Source organism: Solea senegalensis, linkage group LG5 (genome assembly GCF_019176455.1).
Source record: "Solea senegalensis isolate Sse05_10M linkage group LG5, IFAPA_SoseM_1, whole genome shotgun sequence".
Lineage (NCBI taxonomy): Eukaryota > Metazoa > Chordata > Actinopteri > Pleuronectiformes > Soleidae > Solea > Solea senegalensis.
The window spans coordinates 19,962,262-19,980,160 of NC_058025.1; the positions used below are offsets into that span (position 1 = coordinate 19,962,262).

At 41.0% G+C, this 17,899-nt stretch overlaps 1 protein-coding gene across 2 annotated transcripts; it reads left to right on the plus strand.

Annotated features, from left to right (window-relative positions):
• Positions 1-576: 576 nt before the first annotated feature.
• On the plus strand, positions 577-16,879 carry LOC122769537 (bromodomain-containing protein 3-like). 2 transcript variants are annotated; one of them, XM_044026103.1, is made up of 12 exons: positions 577-691; positions 4,719-5,027; positions 5,142-5,253; positions 6,238-6,375; positions 6,529-6,676; positions 7,703-7,872; positions 8,090-8,485; positions 10,814-10,942; positions 11,022-11,228; positions 11,448-11,680; positions 11,817-12,115; positions 12,860-16,879. In XM_044026103.1, the coding sequence occupies exons 2-12, from the start codon at positions 4,939-4,941 to the stop codon at positions 12,976-12,978; spliced, it is 2,040 nt and encodes a 679-aa protein (XP_043882038.1). In that variant the 5' UTR covers positions 577-691; positions 4,719-4,938; the 3' UTR covers positions 12,979-16,879. The 2 variants fall into 2 exon arrangements, with proteins under 2 accessions (XP_043882038.1, XP_043882039.1); XM_044026104.1 differs by having other exon boundaries at positions 11,022-11,204.
• Positions 16,880-17,899: the final 1,020 nt, after the last annotated feature.

The following is a 17,899-nucleotide window of genomic DNA, read 5'->3' on the forward strand; positions in this document are numbered from 1 at the left end:
TGTGAATTTCTGGTTGAAAAACCTCTGTCAAATTGCAAATCTAGAGGCTTCAAAACCAGAGTTCAGATTCTTATAGATTATGTCAAACTGTAATCTACTTGGACTGAGCTCATTTTCAAATGAAGAATGAATTGTTTTTGTTCATGAAGACCAGAGGCAGAAGAATAACATTAAAACATTACAGAAATCTCATTGGGAATGTTACATATACAGTGCAATGGATGAATCTATTATTTGTATATACTGCTGCTGATGTATAAATATAATATTATTTGATTATCAATTACTGATTAGTTACTGGTCAAATGCTGTCGCTCTGCATGATGGGAAACGAAGTTTAACAACGGCCGCCATTGTGAATATAGTAAATCTCACTACCCAATCCTAGGAACACAGTTGTCGATTTCACCCTATCGTTTGATTTCAACTACCACGCTGGCCAATCACAGCTCTTCTTACACTCTAGGAACAAATCACAGCCCCAAAGACGACCCGCAGCCAATCACAGCATCCCTGTCTCCTGCTAAGCCAATCTGAACACAACAACATGAATGATGCCGTTTGCCACTGCGCCTGCGCACAAAGCAGACAGCTGATAACTCATCTATTATGCTACTTGGCTAAATAAAAAAAGGTTTGAGAAAGCTATCCGGAGCCCATCGCTGAACGCACAGGAGGACCCAAAAACAAAGTAAACATGCTCTCTGTCCAGTAGCGGGCGGGTTGGTGGGTAAAAGAGCGGACTTTGGTCTCGGAGCGTGCAGGAGGTCTCGGTGTGTCGGAGCCGCTCGGCGCCTTCAGACAAAGCTCAGCTAACATGCTAACGGCTCGCTAGCTAGCCAAGCACCGCAGTAACATCTGCAAAGATCGGATTTTAAAACCAATCGATCCGCTCTGTGTGTGTTTCAGAAGCGAGCAAATGTCACATTGTCCACTCATACACACGGTTGAACACCGGCACAGCCGCTGAATGTAAAACAGACGCTCTTTTACGTCCTCGGTAAGTAGCCTTGCTCGGTTAGTTAGCGACCTAGCTTGTATTTTGCATCAGCTTGCCCGCCATCTTTTTAAAGCGAGATAAATGGGCAGCCTCGTTAGCCCGTAGATCACCGATCACTGCTCCGCTGTTGCAGCGTTTCTGTGTATATAAACCGCCGGTGAATAAGGAGGTTCGGTGTGTGTGGTGGCGGATGATGCTGTTGTTGACTGGATGTGTGGAGTTTGTCAGACGCGGCGCTCAGTATTAGCCGTTAGCTTCACGGTAGCCACAGCGAGCAGTCGCCGGACCCCGACATCTGTTGAACCCCATAAGACGCCGCCAATGTGCGGACAGTCGACGGGAGGTTGTGGGTTTGTTTATGGTTTTGGGAAGCAGGTAGTCAGGTAGCAGCTCTAAGTCTCTGGTTTTAGTGGTTGTTCCTGGTGTTTAACCGTGTTGCAAGTCTGTGTGTGTGTGTGTGTACATTCAGTTTATCACTCAGAGAATTTAAGGGCCCGAAACGGTTTTGTAGTTAAATGTAAATGGAACAGACGCAGAACCAGATGTGTCTGGATGTGAGTCTACACAACTGAGCGTGAACTAATTTTTAGTTACTTTGCTGATTTGCTGATTGTTTGGTTCGTAAATTGTCAGAATAATGAACATTTTTATTATTACAAACACACCATAGTCAGTCTACTATCGCAGACGAAAGTCTCACATTTGAGAAAGTGGAATCTGGGGATTTGAATAAAACTCTCATTGTCGATCATCCAAATAACCGCCCAAGTAATCAATTAAGTTGTTAGTCACTCCTGATCTAGAGTTGTCCTGATTGATCAGTTAAAAGTTTTTTAAGAGTTAAAACTATCAACCGCTAATTCTGTGATTAATGAATGTTGAATGAGATTGATCATACCAAGGATGCTTTAATCTCCTGTTTCTGCAATGAGTATCAAAATGTATTTATTATTAAATCAATTGTCAACTATTTTGATAATCTATTATTCGGTATTGGTATGGGTATTATTTTATAAATAAAACAAGCTCTCTGAAGTATTTGCCACGCTTTCTTGTTCCTTTGCTCTGTACAGCCAACAAATCGTTAAAACTGATTCATATTGGTTTGTGGGCAAAGTGAGACATTTGTGAAAATCATCAGAAACAGTGGTCAACGTTTTCTGACATTTTATGTCCCAAACAACTGATCGAATATTCAAGAGAATTGACAGGTTAATTGATTATGAAATATAATGGGACCCCTAGTCTAATTCTATTCAACAGTCTAGAGCTGTGATTATTTTCTTTTAGCTAATTAGTTGAATTATCTATTAAATGTTTTGTTTTCCGAACCTTAAGATGACTTGGTCTTCAAATGTCTATTTTTGTCCACTGACCTAAAATACTTACTACAATAGACGAGCAAAGAAACCAGACCATAATCACATTGAAGAGACTGAAAAATCATTTTACTTTTACAAAATTGCTAAAACTGTTTAGAGAAATAGTTTACCAATGATTATAATAACTTGCAGAGCCAGTCACTGCGCCACCTACTGGCAACAGGAAGTACGCCTTCAGTCGTAAACATTGTTTCATTGAGCTTTTAGGGTGTGGTTTACATTTGCTATACTCTGACATAAATTATTGGTGGTCTCTCAAGAGGCACGCAATGGCCATTGTGGCCCCTCCACACTACAACATGCATGGACCCCCAGATTAGTAATGTTTATTAATAGACAGAGATGAAACTGTTTGTTTAGCTTTTAGTTATTTGTTCAAACTAGTTTATGTGCATTTACTTGTTGACACTGAGTTTGCAAATTGAGGCAGTGACAATTTCAATGCTGTGTTTTTTTTTTTATCCCTTTGTAAAACTTAGGCCTGCAACGATTAATCGATTACTAGCTTAACTATTTTGATAACCATTTCAGTGTTGTTGTTTTTTAAAAAAATAAAACAAACTCTGTTTTCCCCATTATTTGAAGAAATGTCTTGTTTTGTGACATCTCAAAACAAGACATTTGAAATAATTTCAAGGTTTGGGAAACACTGATCAACATTTTATGGGCAAACCGATCAATGGAGAAAATAGTCAACAGATTAATTGATTATGATAATAAGTTTGTTGCAGCCCTGTAAATCAATAATATACCAGAAAAAAATCCTAGATCTGCAGTGATTGGTTAATTTAGTTATTCCAACTTTGAAAAAAAATTATATTGTTATTACTGCTTGTAATGTATTGTTTAAGTAAAATACATGTATGGGTGCAACTATAGATTATTTTCATTATGAACTGTCATGAATTTATGGACCAATTTTTGTTTGGTCCATAAAGTATCAGGAAATGGTGAAAACTGTTGTGATTCTGAACCGCACAGTGACAACATCAACAAATGTCTTGTTTTGGCTACAAAATAAAAATATGTTCCTTTCATAGAGGAATGAAGAAAACGCATGTAAGAACCTGAGGACAAACCCTGAAGGAGTTGTAGTGTATGTTGTTGATAAATATCAGGCTAAAAAGACTGATGTGCTGTGTTCACATCGTGTTTTGTTTAGACTCTGCTGACAATTTGTGGACTGTTTGTCATAATAGATGAGCCATTATGATACTTCGTATTGGTCTGATAACTGACAAAAATCATTAAATAATTTATAGTAAAAATTTAATTATGTAAATATTACTGATCTATTAATTTTAAACCTGGCCCATTATCATATGGCACCAACAAAAATACTAACAACTGTCACTCTAATGCAAGGTTGAGAACTTAAAATATTTTTATTTTTTCCCAAAATATTTAGTTAACTGTCAGAGGAGCGAATAAAATAGAACATATTCACATTTTAGAAGCTGAACTACAAAACATTAGTCTTACATGTTTTAATTGGAATATAACAATCAAAGATGGATCACTGGACTGGTTTGCCCCCACCAGTGGTAAATGCCTACCTCTGTCCATCTGTGAAAACTCGGGTTTGTCGATGATTGACAGTGGCTCTCAGTCAGTCAGGTTTGTCCAAAACTTGAGAATCCAGTCAAACCAGAGGATGTTTGATCACATGTTAGTTTCAACATGTGAAGTGCACAGTCAGTCAATCATCAACAGCCCCACATCACATTTCCCCTCCACATTTAACACCAAGCAATATGTTTTTCATTTACGTTGTGCCGTATCAACAATGAAGTGAGTCCTTAATTGGTCAATAGGTAGAAAGTTAATCCGTCATCGTTTCGATGACGCACAAATAGTTTTGGTTCTTTTTTAAGAAAAGTTCAATTGTAAAAGGTTTCTAACTTTCTCTGTTTTCACAATTTTCTAAAATGTTCTTTCTTCATTATTTCAGGACATTAATCAGGGTTTTAATTAATATTTTTAGTAAAATTAATAATTTTTTGTGTTCATAAGAAAAGGAAATATTTTTATCTGAACTGTATTTATTTATTTTTTGTTATTGAAAATTGTTTTCACAGTTGATTTGTGTGGTCTTTAAAATATGCACTAGTTGAAATTTCTCATTATAACGTTTACGTCCAGGAGTGACACATTTAGAACGAGTCCAGAAACTGAAGAGATGATATGCCACAACCTTCTCTGGATTAGCTGTAGTTTGTTCTGTTTGTGGTGTCACTATGTTTGTAGAGCATGTTTTAGAATTAAAATGTGAGTTAAATTTAGAATCTTACGTGAATTTTTACATATTAAATGATAAACTTTTTTTTATGTCATAGGTTGTGCGATGGGAGTTTGCCTCCTCAGGGGAAACATCAAGCTGAGTCATCATCACCAACTACCCCTGAACTGAACACACACCAACACACAACTGTGTGCCCTCTCACACACACACACACCTATACATACACACCCTCGGGCTGCAGAGGGAGTTGATTTTTCATCTTCAGGTCTGACACTGCCAGCCCACGGTGCATTGCTGTGTCACCGTCGTCCACCATGTCGGACGCCCCAGAGGCTGCACCTCCCAGCCCTCCCCTCACCAACCCACCCCCACCTGAGGTCACTAATCCCACCAAACCTGGCAGGTTTGTAATCAGTCACAGCCGAGCTGTGCCTTGAGACCCGGGAAATTATTAAATGAGACATAGAAAGCACAGCTCTGTTCTCATTTTTCATGTTGTTTTTGTGGTTTCTTTCAGAAAAACAAACCAGCTGCAGTACATGCAGAACGTGGTGGTGAAGACTTTGTGGAAACATCAGTTTGCCTGGCCTTTCTACCAACCTGTAGATGCCATCAAGCTCTGCCTGGCGGTATGATATTGCACAAACTTTAAACAGACACATCGATCACTGCACTGTTTAAGGCCCAAACTACAATTCTTGAGAGCCACTAGTCGTTGCAACTCGGTGCACTTATCAGACCAATACAGAAGCTAATTCAACAGCTAATGCCAGTAAGCTGTGGCCATTATAGCTGATCATCAAAAAAAACGAATATATAACATAATGCGCTCACAAATTCAAGACAAGAAGGTCACTGCACTAAAGCCTGCTGCACACCAGAGGATTTCTGACTTGATCTAAAAACGTGGGAAACCACAGACACAATGAACTTGGTAACCGATTTTCAATGTTTGAATTCTGAGAAAGCACAGACTAGACGGTCCAATGAAGTCGCAGGACCACACTTGGCAATTCCAGGGATTTGGGATCTCACAGAAACTTGCACATTTCAACGTGACTTCGGAATGTAAACAGACATAGAGGCCGACTGTCTCCGTTTGGTTACAGCAATATAGCAATCATACTGTTGCTATAAATCCACAACTTTGTGCGCAACGTCCACTGGGCTCAGGAGGATATGGTTTTCACATTCATCCTCGTTGCAGTGTGGGCAGCCCAGTCAGCTTGCTCTCATTGGTTATTGCGCTCCAGTCACTGTTAAGTTGTAAATATCAAAATGTTTTATACTTAAGATTTGAAATCGGGAAGACTCTGATGCGTCGATGATGTTAAAATTGTGTCTGTTAACCACCCACACTACATGATAATTTTCCCAGATCTGTTCAAATTACTGTACAATCGAGGCACCCACAATTGTCAGAAAGGCCAGATTGGGACAGAAATCTGGCCAGTCATCGTCTAGTGTGGGGCAGGCTTTACTGTGTGTGTGTGTGTGTGTGTTTGTGTTTGTACACAAAACAGACAAAAAAAATATAAAATGTTTGTCAGTGGAGTTCATTGAATTGTGTTGTTTCCCATCTTCATGCTAAGCTGATCATGTCCTTATTTCAGGACTACCACAAGGTGATCAAAAACCCAATGGACATGGGAACCATAAAGAAACGTTTGGAGAACAATTATTACTGGAGTGCCAGTGAGGCCATGCAGGACTTTAACACCATGTTCACCAACTGTTACATCTACAACAAGGTACACAAAAAACAATGCCATGCAACTTACAGCTAAGTTAAGTTTTAAAAGAACATTCATGTCATTGCAGCCACTTGGTGTAACAATTGCTGTAAACACCCTTTACCTGAACCTTTGGTCACTAACACTGATTTGTGATGTTAACTTGTTTAGCCAACAGACGACATTGTGCTCATGGCTCAGGCCCTCGAGAAAATCTTCCTGCAGAAAGTTGCTCAGATGCCACAGGAAGAGGTCGCTTTGCTGCCACCAGCTCCCAAAGGAAAGAACAAGAGCAAGCAGCCTGCCACCGCCACCACAGGTAATACTGCAGTACTACTGCAGCACCATAGCCACCACTGGCAATACCACTATACTACTGCAGCGTCAGAGCTGCCATTGTTAATGCCACACTATTACTGCTGAAAATCCACCTCTTTTACCACGAGAGTTGTGTTTCAATCTAACAACCAAATTATGTTGGCACTACACCGTACCGACTCATGTAAGCATGGCACAGATAATTATGAAATGCTCCTCCTCAAAAGCTCAGGGACAAGAGAGAAGATGCCAAGCCCAACAGGTTTGTATCTGCTCCTTACTACAGGCAGATTTGTTCATGCTTTTCAAAACATAAACTATGTTTTTGTAAAACAGTGAGGTTCATGAAAAGGGCACTGTTAGGTACCACTACCAATTTAGATTAAAATTTGAATGGTACCCAACCTTGATTACCAGTGGTGTATATACTATAGTAATACTGCAGTATAATAAAGAAGTAGTAATGTAGTAAGTGGTACTGGATATACTCTGGTACTACCTTGCTGTGTAGTAAAGCAATAACCAGCTGTACTGCTTCATTCCAGTGCCGGGGCCTTTTTTCATATCCAGATTTTATGTAGATTCATTCATTCATTCATTGTCTTATGAGTTTATCCTCCATGCGGGCAACAGGGGAGCCGGAGCAATCCCAGCTGTCATAGGGCAAAAGGCAGGGTACACCCTGAGCTGGTTGCCAGTCCAATGCAGGGCCAACACACAGATGAACCACCAGTCACACTTAGGGCAATTTAGCATCCAAATAACCTAATCTCTAATTCCACTCCTATTCCCATTTTTGGTCCTGATCTGCCATAATTTATCAGTGATTATGATGAAACACCCTCCGTCAATGTGATTTTGCCTTGCAGAAAACTATGGTAATTGGTCAAAGTTGCAGAAAGGTTGGGGTGATAAAGCGAAAAATCAAAGGTTCAACAGCGGTGGCTGTAATTGGTTGAATTTGCATTAATTGTATTCCTAGAGGGACTGTGTAGTCTAACGTACTCTTTTGATCTGTGTCTCTCAGTGAGTCAGCAGGTGGAATCTTCAGCCTCCACTCCCCCATCCTACCCCTCCCCCTCCCCATCTCAGACACCTGTCATCTCCACCACGCCCACACCTGTCCAGGCCACACCACCCGTATCTGCTCCACAGCCCCCAGCAGCTATGATGCCATCTGCACAGCCTGTCCTTAAGGTAACTTCAAATAAGACACTGCCTAAGTCTACTACATTTCACATCTTTCAGCCTGTCTCTGTGTGCACTGATGTCTCTTCACTGGTCTTTACCATTACCATTTGTTTCATCTGCTTCACATCTGTCTTTCTGTATTTTTCTGTCTACCTGTCTCCCTCTTCCCCTGCATGTGCATCTCAATGCCTTTGTTTCTTCTCTCCCTGTCTGTCTTTTACAGAAGAAAGGTGTGAAAAGAAAAGCAGATACCACCACTCCCACCACTTCGGCCATCTCTGCCAGTCGTGCCGACTCTCCGTCCGCACAGGACACCAAACCAGCCAAATTGGGTTCATCCCGCCGTGAGGCAGCTGCCCGCCCTGCTAAGACCCGCCGTGAGACGGGTGAGGAGGTGGCAGTGGGCGAGGTGGTAGGTGGAGGAGCAGGAGCTGGGGGGAGGAAGGCTGGTAAGCTGGGCGAGCAAATGAAACACTGCGACGCTATCCTCAAGGAGATGCTCTCAAAGAAACATGCTGCCTATGCCTGGCCCTTCTACAAGCCTGTGGATGCTGAGGCGCTGGAGCTGCATGACTACCATGACATCATCAAACATCCCATGGACCTCAGCACCGTCCGGGTAATTCACACATGGCATTGTCACACAGTACGCACACTGTCATGACATCATCAAGCGCAAACATTCAAAGATGTAGTCAGTTAAAGATAAGCTGTTTTGTATCTTACTAGACAAATACCATGGCTGTATTATAAGAACATGGCTCCGTTCAGTTGCTCACCCAGCGCACATGCCGAAAAAGTATCTGACCCCATAGAGCATGCGCAGTAGTGTTACTCCCATAATGCCTCTCGGCTATGTGAACGAGCCGTCCACGTTCAGCGCGTTCATGAACAGCCAAATGCATGATGGGAGTAATGCAATAACCACTGCTGTGAAGGAGGAACTGTCATAGTTTACTGTGATATTAAAGCATTTAATATAAAAGCTTATGTTTTTTTAATATTGTGATCAATGGGAAAATTGCTCCTGTCATCTGTACTGAGTGGTGGGTGGTCCTTTTTAAAACACTTGAAACTTTATTTAGAAAACATAAACAAAACCCTCACATTTTGCAGATATACTCAACTTTTCTCCATTGTTTCTCATTAGTATTTCTGAAACGTGGCAAACAACTGCAGAAGGGAAAACCTGCTTCTTGTTTACACTGGCACACACGTCCTGTGTTCCTGAATAATCATATACTGTATCTGTATACTGTTTTGGGATATGTTAGTGTGGATGCTGGTTACTTCTGATACAGAGGTTTTTAATTGGAAAGTAGTCTTTTCAGAGTGATGTATCCTATGTCGTCCTCAAAGTCTGACAGATTGTTGGGGTTGGTTTATTGTCTCAGAGTGAGTCAGAGAGAGAGAGAGAGAGAGCACAGGGTTGAGTGGACCTTCAACATCCCTCTGAAGCAGTATTAATTTCTCCTGAACCATGGTCTTCTCTCCTGCCATCATAGTGACAGTTTGTCCATGTGAATCAAATGAAGGATGATGAGATTTGATCACCTGTTTCTGAAGTTCAAGATTCCACCACTTAATTACCATTGTGTGACTTTGCATTGTATAACAACCCCTGAGGTGCAATTAATAAAAAAAAAAGAGAGAGAGTGTGTCTGATGGGAGCAGCTCAAAGAAATGATGTCCACGGTGAGTGATGTCTCTGATGTTTGATGTTTTTAGCCCCATTAGACGGCACGCACCTAGTTTTGTGAAGGTGTTCAAGCTCAGTGCCAATAATGTCCTGTTTAACTGATGCACTGCAGAGTATTTATCAGCTTTCACAGTCTCAATAGTGCAGTTACCAATGGTCAGCTGCCCTTGCCTCCTCTAAGAGTAGAGGTGTTGCAGTGATTTGCAGACCACCACTGAGGCGTTGTCAGCCCAGGAGAGGTCTTCTCTGAAGGTGACTCCCAGAAGCAATGAACTCTCTCCACAAGCCCTGCTTTGATAGTTACTGGCCGTACAGTGGACTTTTTAGTGGTTCTTGAGTCCCCAATGACATTTTTGGTGTTTTGGGTGTTCAAGCTGGTATCACATCACAGTGAGTGATGGACTCTAAACCTCCTCCCTATATGCAGCTTCACCACTGTTTGATTTCAAGTATAACACCACAGAGGAACCAAAGAAGTGCAGTGTCACGTGTGGCATTTGGACGATGTTCTCCTGAAAGTTGCAAGCTGGATTAGTACAGGCCATATAACAAATCCTGATTGACAGATGCATAATAGACAGACACTGCACTCGTGCCTCTGATTAATTTGTGCCAAGCATCTATTATTATGTTGATAGTTGTTGATAGGCTGCACGCTAAATAGTTTAAACTCAATTATTGCACTGTGCACATGTGCAGTAGTCACATCACTGGGGCATGCAGTGTTGACAAAAGTCTAATGAATCCAACATGCCATTTGTGGAGCTCGACGGATGGTTGATTTTAAAGGCTGATAGAATAACGATAGACTGAAGCATTAAAAGGCCAAAAGCCTTTAATTTTCCCATTTCCATGAAGAAAAAGTATCGGTAATGAAAACTTTGCTGCATAGTCCAAGAACATTTCTACAATTGCAGTATTCATGATAATTAAAAATGTATAAAACCGGAACCTGTTATTCAGGTTTGCATTGATAAAATAAAGTGTATTTCCATATTTCTCCAGTGGCCTAATGACTACCTTATTAGTCGTGAATATATTACCTCAAGAGGGCAGCAGCAAGCATTTGTTAAGGAAATGTCATGGTGTGTTTGCAAAGGGTTACCACAATGACCTCGCTGTACCTTTGTATAACCCTGCATTAACACATGAGAAATAATAGTGCTATTTCAAGTGGGTACAGGTGTTTTTGGTAGAAGTCATGGTATGATTCTTAACACTTTCTTTTTTTATTTAATTTTCCAACAGAAAAAGATGGACAAAGGAGAGTACAATGATCCTCAGAGTTTTGCAACTGATGTCAGGTTAATGTTCTCCAACTGTTACAAGTATAATCCTCCAGACCATGAGGTTGTGGCCATGGCCCGCAAGCTGCAGGTAAGTTAAATCTCAGAACTGTACTTGGTCTTTTTAAAGACAGCAGTTGGTTAACATTCATCTGGCTCTCTCTCCTTAGGATGTGTTTGAGATGCGTTTTGCTAAGATCCCAGATGAGGGACTAGAGGCGTCGGTACCATCTACAACACCAGTGGTCAGTAAAAGCACTGCGTCCTCTGACAGCAGCAACAACTCCTCCTCAGATGAATCGTCTGACTCAGAGGAGGAGCGGGCCACGCGATTGGCTGAGCTACAGGAGCAGGTTGGTGCTGCTGAGCAATCACAGGTCAAGAACATACTGGTTTCCTTCTTTTTTAATATTCTATATTCAATTCAAGTTCAGTAATTCTGTTTGCTTTCTAATTACGGTAGTTTTTCATCAACGTTTTTAATCCTACATTTTGATATGATTTAAGATATCCATTACTAGAATAATTGACCAGTTGATAGTTGTTCCTAAATATTGATTAGGGTACATAGGTACTGATTAGTAGTCTTCCACCAGTTGAAGGCGGTGCACGAGCAGTTGGCCGTCTTGTCCCAGGCTCCGGTCAGCAAGCCAAAGAAGAAGAAAGAGAAGAAAGACAAGGAGAAGAAGAAAGAGAAAGACAAAGATAAAGGGAACAAGGGCAAGATAGAGGAAGAGAAGAAGCCGAAGGCTGCTGCCCAACAGCCCAAACCAGCCAACCAGAAGAAAGCACCAGCCAGGAAAGCCAACAGCACAGTGACTGCAACCAGGTATGAGTCAATTACACTAGTACAGGCTACATTTCAGTAATAAGAACACAGCATTAACAACCTTCTGCAAAGGTTGATGTTAAATAGAGTCTGAAACACGTCTGAGAAATGATTGCAACTTAATGTGTGTTTCCAGGCAACCCAAGAAAGGCAGTAAGACGTCGGGTGGTGGCTCAGCCAATGGAGACGATGGCGAAGAATCATCCCTGCCAATGACGTACGACGAGAAGCGCCAGCTCAGCCTGGATATTAATCGGCTGCCGGGGGAGAAGCTGGGTCGTGTTGTCCACATCATCCAGTCCAGAGAGCCGTCGCTGAGGGACTCCAACCCTGACGAGATAGAGATCGACTTCGAAACCCTCAAACCCTCCACACTCCGAGAGCTGGAGCGCTACGTCAAGTCCTGTCTGCAGAAGAAGCAGAGGAAGCTACTGCGTAAGTACAGAGCTTTACAGATGTTGCACATTGCACCAGTGGCTTGAGATTGTTAACATTTGGAAAGTCACATCACCAGAGTTAATAAGTGCAGTCCTTGCGTATTAATGTGATCAGTCCAGTCCAGCAGGACTCTCACAAGTTCTCTCAAAAATAACTGCATTAATTGTTTGGTTTAATTTGAAATATTTAACACGTTAAGAGAAAAATGACCTGCTGTGGTGGCAGACCTTTGACCATGAATGTCACCCAGACTCAACATCAGAGCTAACTGTGCTGGAGTTGGAGTGACTGTGTGAATCATTTGTGTTTACTTGAACAAATAACACACATAAACATAACCAGCGTTCCTTTCATTGTACAGTGTGATCAACAGCTTAATATGTTTTTGGACCTAAACAAAACCTCTGTGTTCTTGACATTTTTTTGGAGCATCTCCTCATTGAGCTAATTTTTTTTTTTTTGTAATACTCTTATTCCTTGTATATATGCATATGTTTACACTTATTTTATGCATATATGTTATTTTAGTTATTTGTAATATTTATATTTTTCTTATGTATATTTATACTTCTTTTTCTACAAAAGCATCTCTTTTTCTACTTTATGCTGGTGTTTTGTGAGTGGACAGCAAAGTAAGAATTTCATTGTACAGGGAAACGTGTTTCTTTACTGTGCATATGACAATAAACACTTTGAATCTTTGAATCTAATTTCTCTTTCTTGCCATCCTTTCCCTTTTAGAGAAGGCAGCAGGAGGTGGAGCCTCGGGAGGCGGGGGTAGTCGTTTGAGCGGCAGCTCTTCTTCCTCCTCTGATGACAGCTCCTCAACAGGAACCTCCTCTTCCTCTGACACAGACTGAACACGCTCAGACACACAACACACACACACACACACATGTTACTGAACACAGAGTTTACACACACTTAAACACATTCACAGGAACTCTGTCTAAACAGTAAACACACACAAATACAGATTAGTCCATGTAAACTTCATCCTGAACACACACACACACACACACACACACGTACAATAGACGAAGATATGTTGAACTTCTTGTAACACACACACACACATACATACATACATACATATATATATAAATATATATATAAACCACATACGCGCCCAGACTTGGAGACTGTATGTAAATAGGCAGACCTGTTTTTTTTAGCTCCTAGTGTTGTGTTTTGTTTTTTCCTTTTTTCTTCCTGGATGAATATGCAGAGAGACCGAAGAGAAGAAGAAGAAAGCAACAACTCCTCAGTTGGAGAAGAAGAGGGAGGGAGATGAGCCAGACAGACAAGACGGGATGTCTGTCTGTCCAGGAGTTGTACTGATCTTCTCTGAACACTCTCACTGCTAAGAGAAATAAACCGTCATGGCTTTCTTCTTCTTCGTCTTCTTGGACGGCCGGCGGTGACCCCTGACCATAGAAAACATTCCAGAAGCATCTGTACAGCATTGTGGAGGGAGGAGGAGGAGGAGGAGGAGACGTCTCAGTGGGTTTTCCCTCCCAATCATTTTTATTTCAAATATTGATCAGTTGGAAGTGGAGCAGTCGATGATTGGAAATGTTACCTCTTGGATTTTGTTTATAGAGTTGAAGTAGCTGTGAGTTCAGGGCATCGTGGGAAAGCTGGATACAGAGGATGTTGAGGTCTGAGCAGCGTCTTCATGGTCCTCGTTGCATTCATAGTCATTTGTCATTTGTGTTGACCAGCAGCTGGTGAATTAAAACAAATGTGTTATCTGTGCTCAAAAAGCAGGAGGCATTTTGTTTGTAGTCATCCAGCTTCGACTGAACAAATCCTCACATCTATGAACATGTGAAACTTGCTGCAGACGATAACAGGTCACCAGTAATGTTACCTGTGACCCCATTACGAACAGATGTATGTTTTTATTATTGCTTAATCTGGTGATCATTTTTCTCAAATGTTTAGTTCATAAAGAATATCAGAAAATGATGAAGAATGTGATGGATGTTTCCCAAACCTCAAACAGTTCTCATCAAATGTCTTGTTTTGTCATTTGTTTTGACATTTACTGTCACAGAGAAGAGAAAAGATAACTTATCCACGTTTTAGATTGATTTTATCTAAAAATAACAGAACACTTGAGAGCAATCGAGTGTTAACTCTGTTTTTACTGATGACGATTTGCACAACTCGAAATGATGTCACACCTGTGGAGGTCACATTCCACTCTAGTCGGTCCGAGTGGACGGTTTCATAGATCAGAGGGTCACAGTGTACACGGTGTAGTGGCTGCAGTTGTTTTTCTTTTCTTTTTTCCCCCCACGATCTGTTTTTTAAATGTGATGGAGCATTACCACATGACACCATTATCACGTTTCAACTTGACAAAGTATATGAATGTTTTTGTAATTTGCATAGATCATAAAACAATCAAAAATAGTGTGACCAATGTTTAGTCTGCAACAGGTTTTACATGTGTTTGAATTCATCTCTGCCCCTTTGATGGTGGTTTTAAAAAGAAACCCTCTGAGACCAAACTCTGCCCTCTGCTGGTCATGAACCCACAACCCATTGTCTGCCCTGGGGTTAATACTGAGGAGGAGGAGGAGGTCACTGGACCCAGGCCCCCTCCTCATCCAGTGCCGGCTCTGTCAACTGAGAGTGACACAGACTATTTCTTTTTCCTTTTTAACACTACATTTTCTTTATTTCTTTCCTTTTTTTCCTGGGTTGTGCGCTGAACTTGTTTGTGTCTTATAAGGTTCTCTATATAAAAAATGTCTTTGTACCGCTGTTAAGTTCCAACCCCCGCCAAAAATAACAACTCCCACCTCACAGATACACAAGACTCGGACTCACAACTGTCCTTAAAGTAAGGAATAGTAATTTATCAATTATTTTTTATGATTTTTAGTGTATAAAATGTCCAAAAGAAAGACAAAGCCTCATTGAGAGCAAGAGAGATCAAATATTATCTTCTCTGTTCAGGATAGTTTTTATTTTCCTATGAAGAGAAAAGAAACATTTTGAAGCTCAGCCTGGTGACTGAATGAAAGAAATCGGCAAAATATGTTTTAGATCCTGTTTTAGTAAAGATTGGTGTCTTGTGCAGATGAGGCTGTTTCTCTACATCTGTCGTGTCGTGTTGAACCGCGTCACCGTCAGTTCACCACAATGTTGAGCCTTTTTTTTAATGGATTTTAATTTACACAAGCCGAGACCGATTTTTATTTCATCTGTCATCGATGATGATGTCATGACTCTAGCCTTATTGCTTTAACAGAGTTGAGTAGTCTGCAAATGTCTTCTGATAAAACTTCCTTATGATTGGAACACAGGTGTCATTTATGCTGTTGAGTGTCTGGTTGATTCACAGCAGCTTTTCTGTGGTCAGGACAGTTCTCTTGTGGTCACACCTGAGTCACAGGTCATCTGTGACCTCAGAAGGACTGTCAGGTGTGTGACACTCCACTCTGCTCTGTGGGAGTGTTCATCACCGTGTTTGTGCTCATTTAATCAGATCAAACTGATTTATTGTGTGGCGTCTGCTCTCTCTTCCATATCACCTGTCACCTGAGCCTCAGCTCTGATGGGGGCCGATTGGCGTGAGGTGACAGGCTGAAAACCAGTGACTCATTCTGTTCACCTGTGTTTCCATTCAACACATTATTTTCTCATCAATACATTTAAAACTGACCACATGGTTTCTCTTGGCTCTCACCTGACGGTCCAGCTGAGCACTGGAAACACGTTTTGTTCAGTTTTTAGTCAAAGTGAAGAGAAACGTGGTGAGGAGGGGAGGGGTCAGGTGATTTTACCTTTTGAAACACCTGCACTGGGAGTCAAGGTCTCGAGTCACATGGTTTGATAATTGTTTGACCTGTTGGTATATTCATGTGTGATAAATAGCTGATTCAGGTTTTCTACCCTTTTCCAACCAGTGTGACTGTAACAAAATATCAACACTTAACACTGTACAGATATGAAGCCAAAATATCCCGGATCCAGATGCTGCCATGTGTCCTTGGTCTCAGCTGTCAGTTTGTTTTTAAACCATCAATCACTGATTAGAATAAAATTGATCAAAAACATAAACATAGGATGGCAGAAACTGTCGGTGGAAACGTTGTGTTCTACAGCCAGCCACCAGGGGGCTGTCCAGATGTTTCACCCTCACTATTGTGTTTTCCATCTTTATTTACAGTCACTGCTCTCATTTCAAGCTCAATCAGTTTTTCATATTTCCTGTGTGTGGAGCTGCTCAGCTGTCATGACGATGGTTTAGTTTATCATGTGATATAAGTGTGAAGAGTTGAAACTAACCTGTTTGAAGAAACAAAAACAAATTGTTTTTTTTTTACTTTGGACATTTTACAATCAGTAATTATTGACATACACGCATACATTGTCCTGGTATGACAGACAGACAGGTGGACAGTTTGTTGCCACAGTAACCCTCCTCTGTTTAAGTTGATGGTCGAGCTTTGATGATGCTAATAGTTAATTTTTGTACTTTATTAAGAAAAAGGAAAAAAAGTGATTTCATGTATTTGCATGCACTCCGGCCGTACGTTCTTTCTTCCATATGTTTGAGCACTGTATAGTAGTTGTATAGTAGCTGTCCAGGGTTTAGATCAAACTCCGCTCAATAGACATGCCGAGAAAGAGAGGGGACAAACCGACAAAAACCAACAAGTGAATCATTTGATGTAATTAATGATATGGGATCCTTATTTTCTGAGTTCCTTTGTTTTCATAAATAAACACATAAACTGACAAGGACTTGACTCTTTTTCTCACACACTCTGTAACTTCTCACTTTTAAAGGTGCAGAGTAGGTTTTACTGACATCTGGTGGTAAAGTTGTGTGCTTGCCCTGTGGACAGGCAACTGTCCAGGGTGTCCCCTGCCTTTCCCCCAGTGTCAACTGGGATTGGCTCCAGCTCCTATGGAGGATAACATGTTGGAAAATGAGTGAGTGGGTTAGTAATCCATCTGCGTTAGAGAGGGCTGCATCTTGTGCTTATTTTCATTATTGATGAATCTGTCATCTATTTCCTTGGTTAAGTGATGTCGTTACGTCAATAAAATGGCAGATAAAAAGGCAAACAAAAAAAATGAGTATGAATGAATTGTTGCAGCCTCAGTATAGACCCATGATCCAACATGATAGACTGTCTGGAGAAGGATCTGCCCCTAATGTTTTTAATGATGCTCTTTCAAAGTTAACTATACTATAACAATAATTCCCAATCATAAACACATACAGTATTTTATAAATCCTACACACTGGGTGATAGGCGGGGTACACCCTGGACAGTTCGCCAGTTCATCCCAGGGCCACACACAGATAGAGACAAACAACCATTCACTCTCACACTCACTCCTATGGTCAATTTAGAGTGTCCAATTCACCTATTCCCCACATTGCATGTTTTTGGACTGTGGGAGGAAGCCGGAGAACCCGGAGAGAACCCACGCACACGGGGAGAACATGCAAACTCCATGCAGAAAGGCCCTTGTTCCAACCGGGGCTCGAACCCGGGTCTTCTCGCTGCAAGGCGAGAGGGCTAACCACTATATCACCGTGTGGCCCACTAAAGGTTCTGTGTCACACAAAAAACTGATGTGACTTAAAGATTTTTTATTATTATTTTCAACACTAAAACATGAAATGTACATTAGATGATATAACCCCTACATTAATGTGTTACAACCTCAATATAATACTGTTTTACATTATGAGCTTTGAATTCATACACATAAATGATCAACTAAATTAAATTATAAAAATGTATT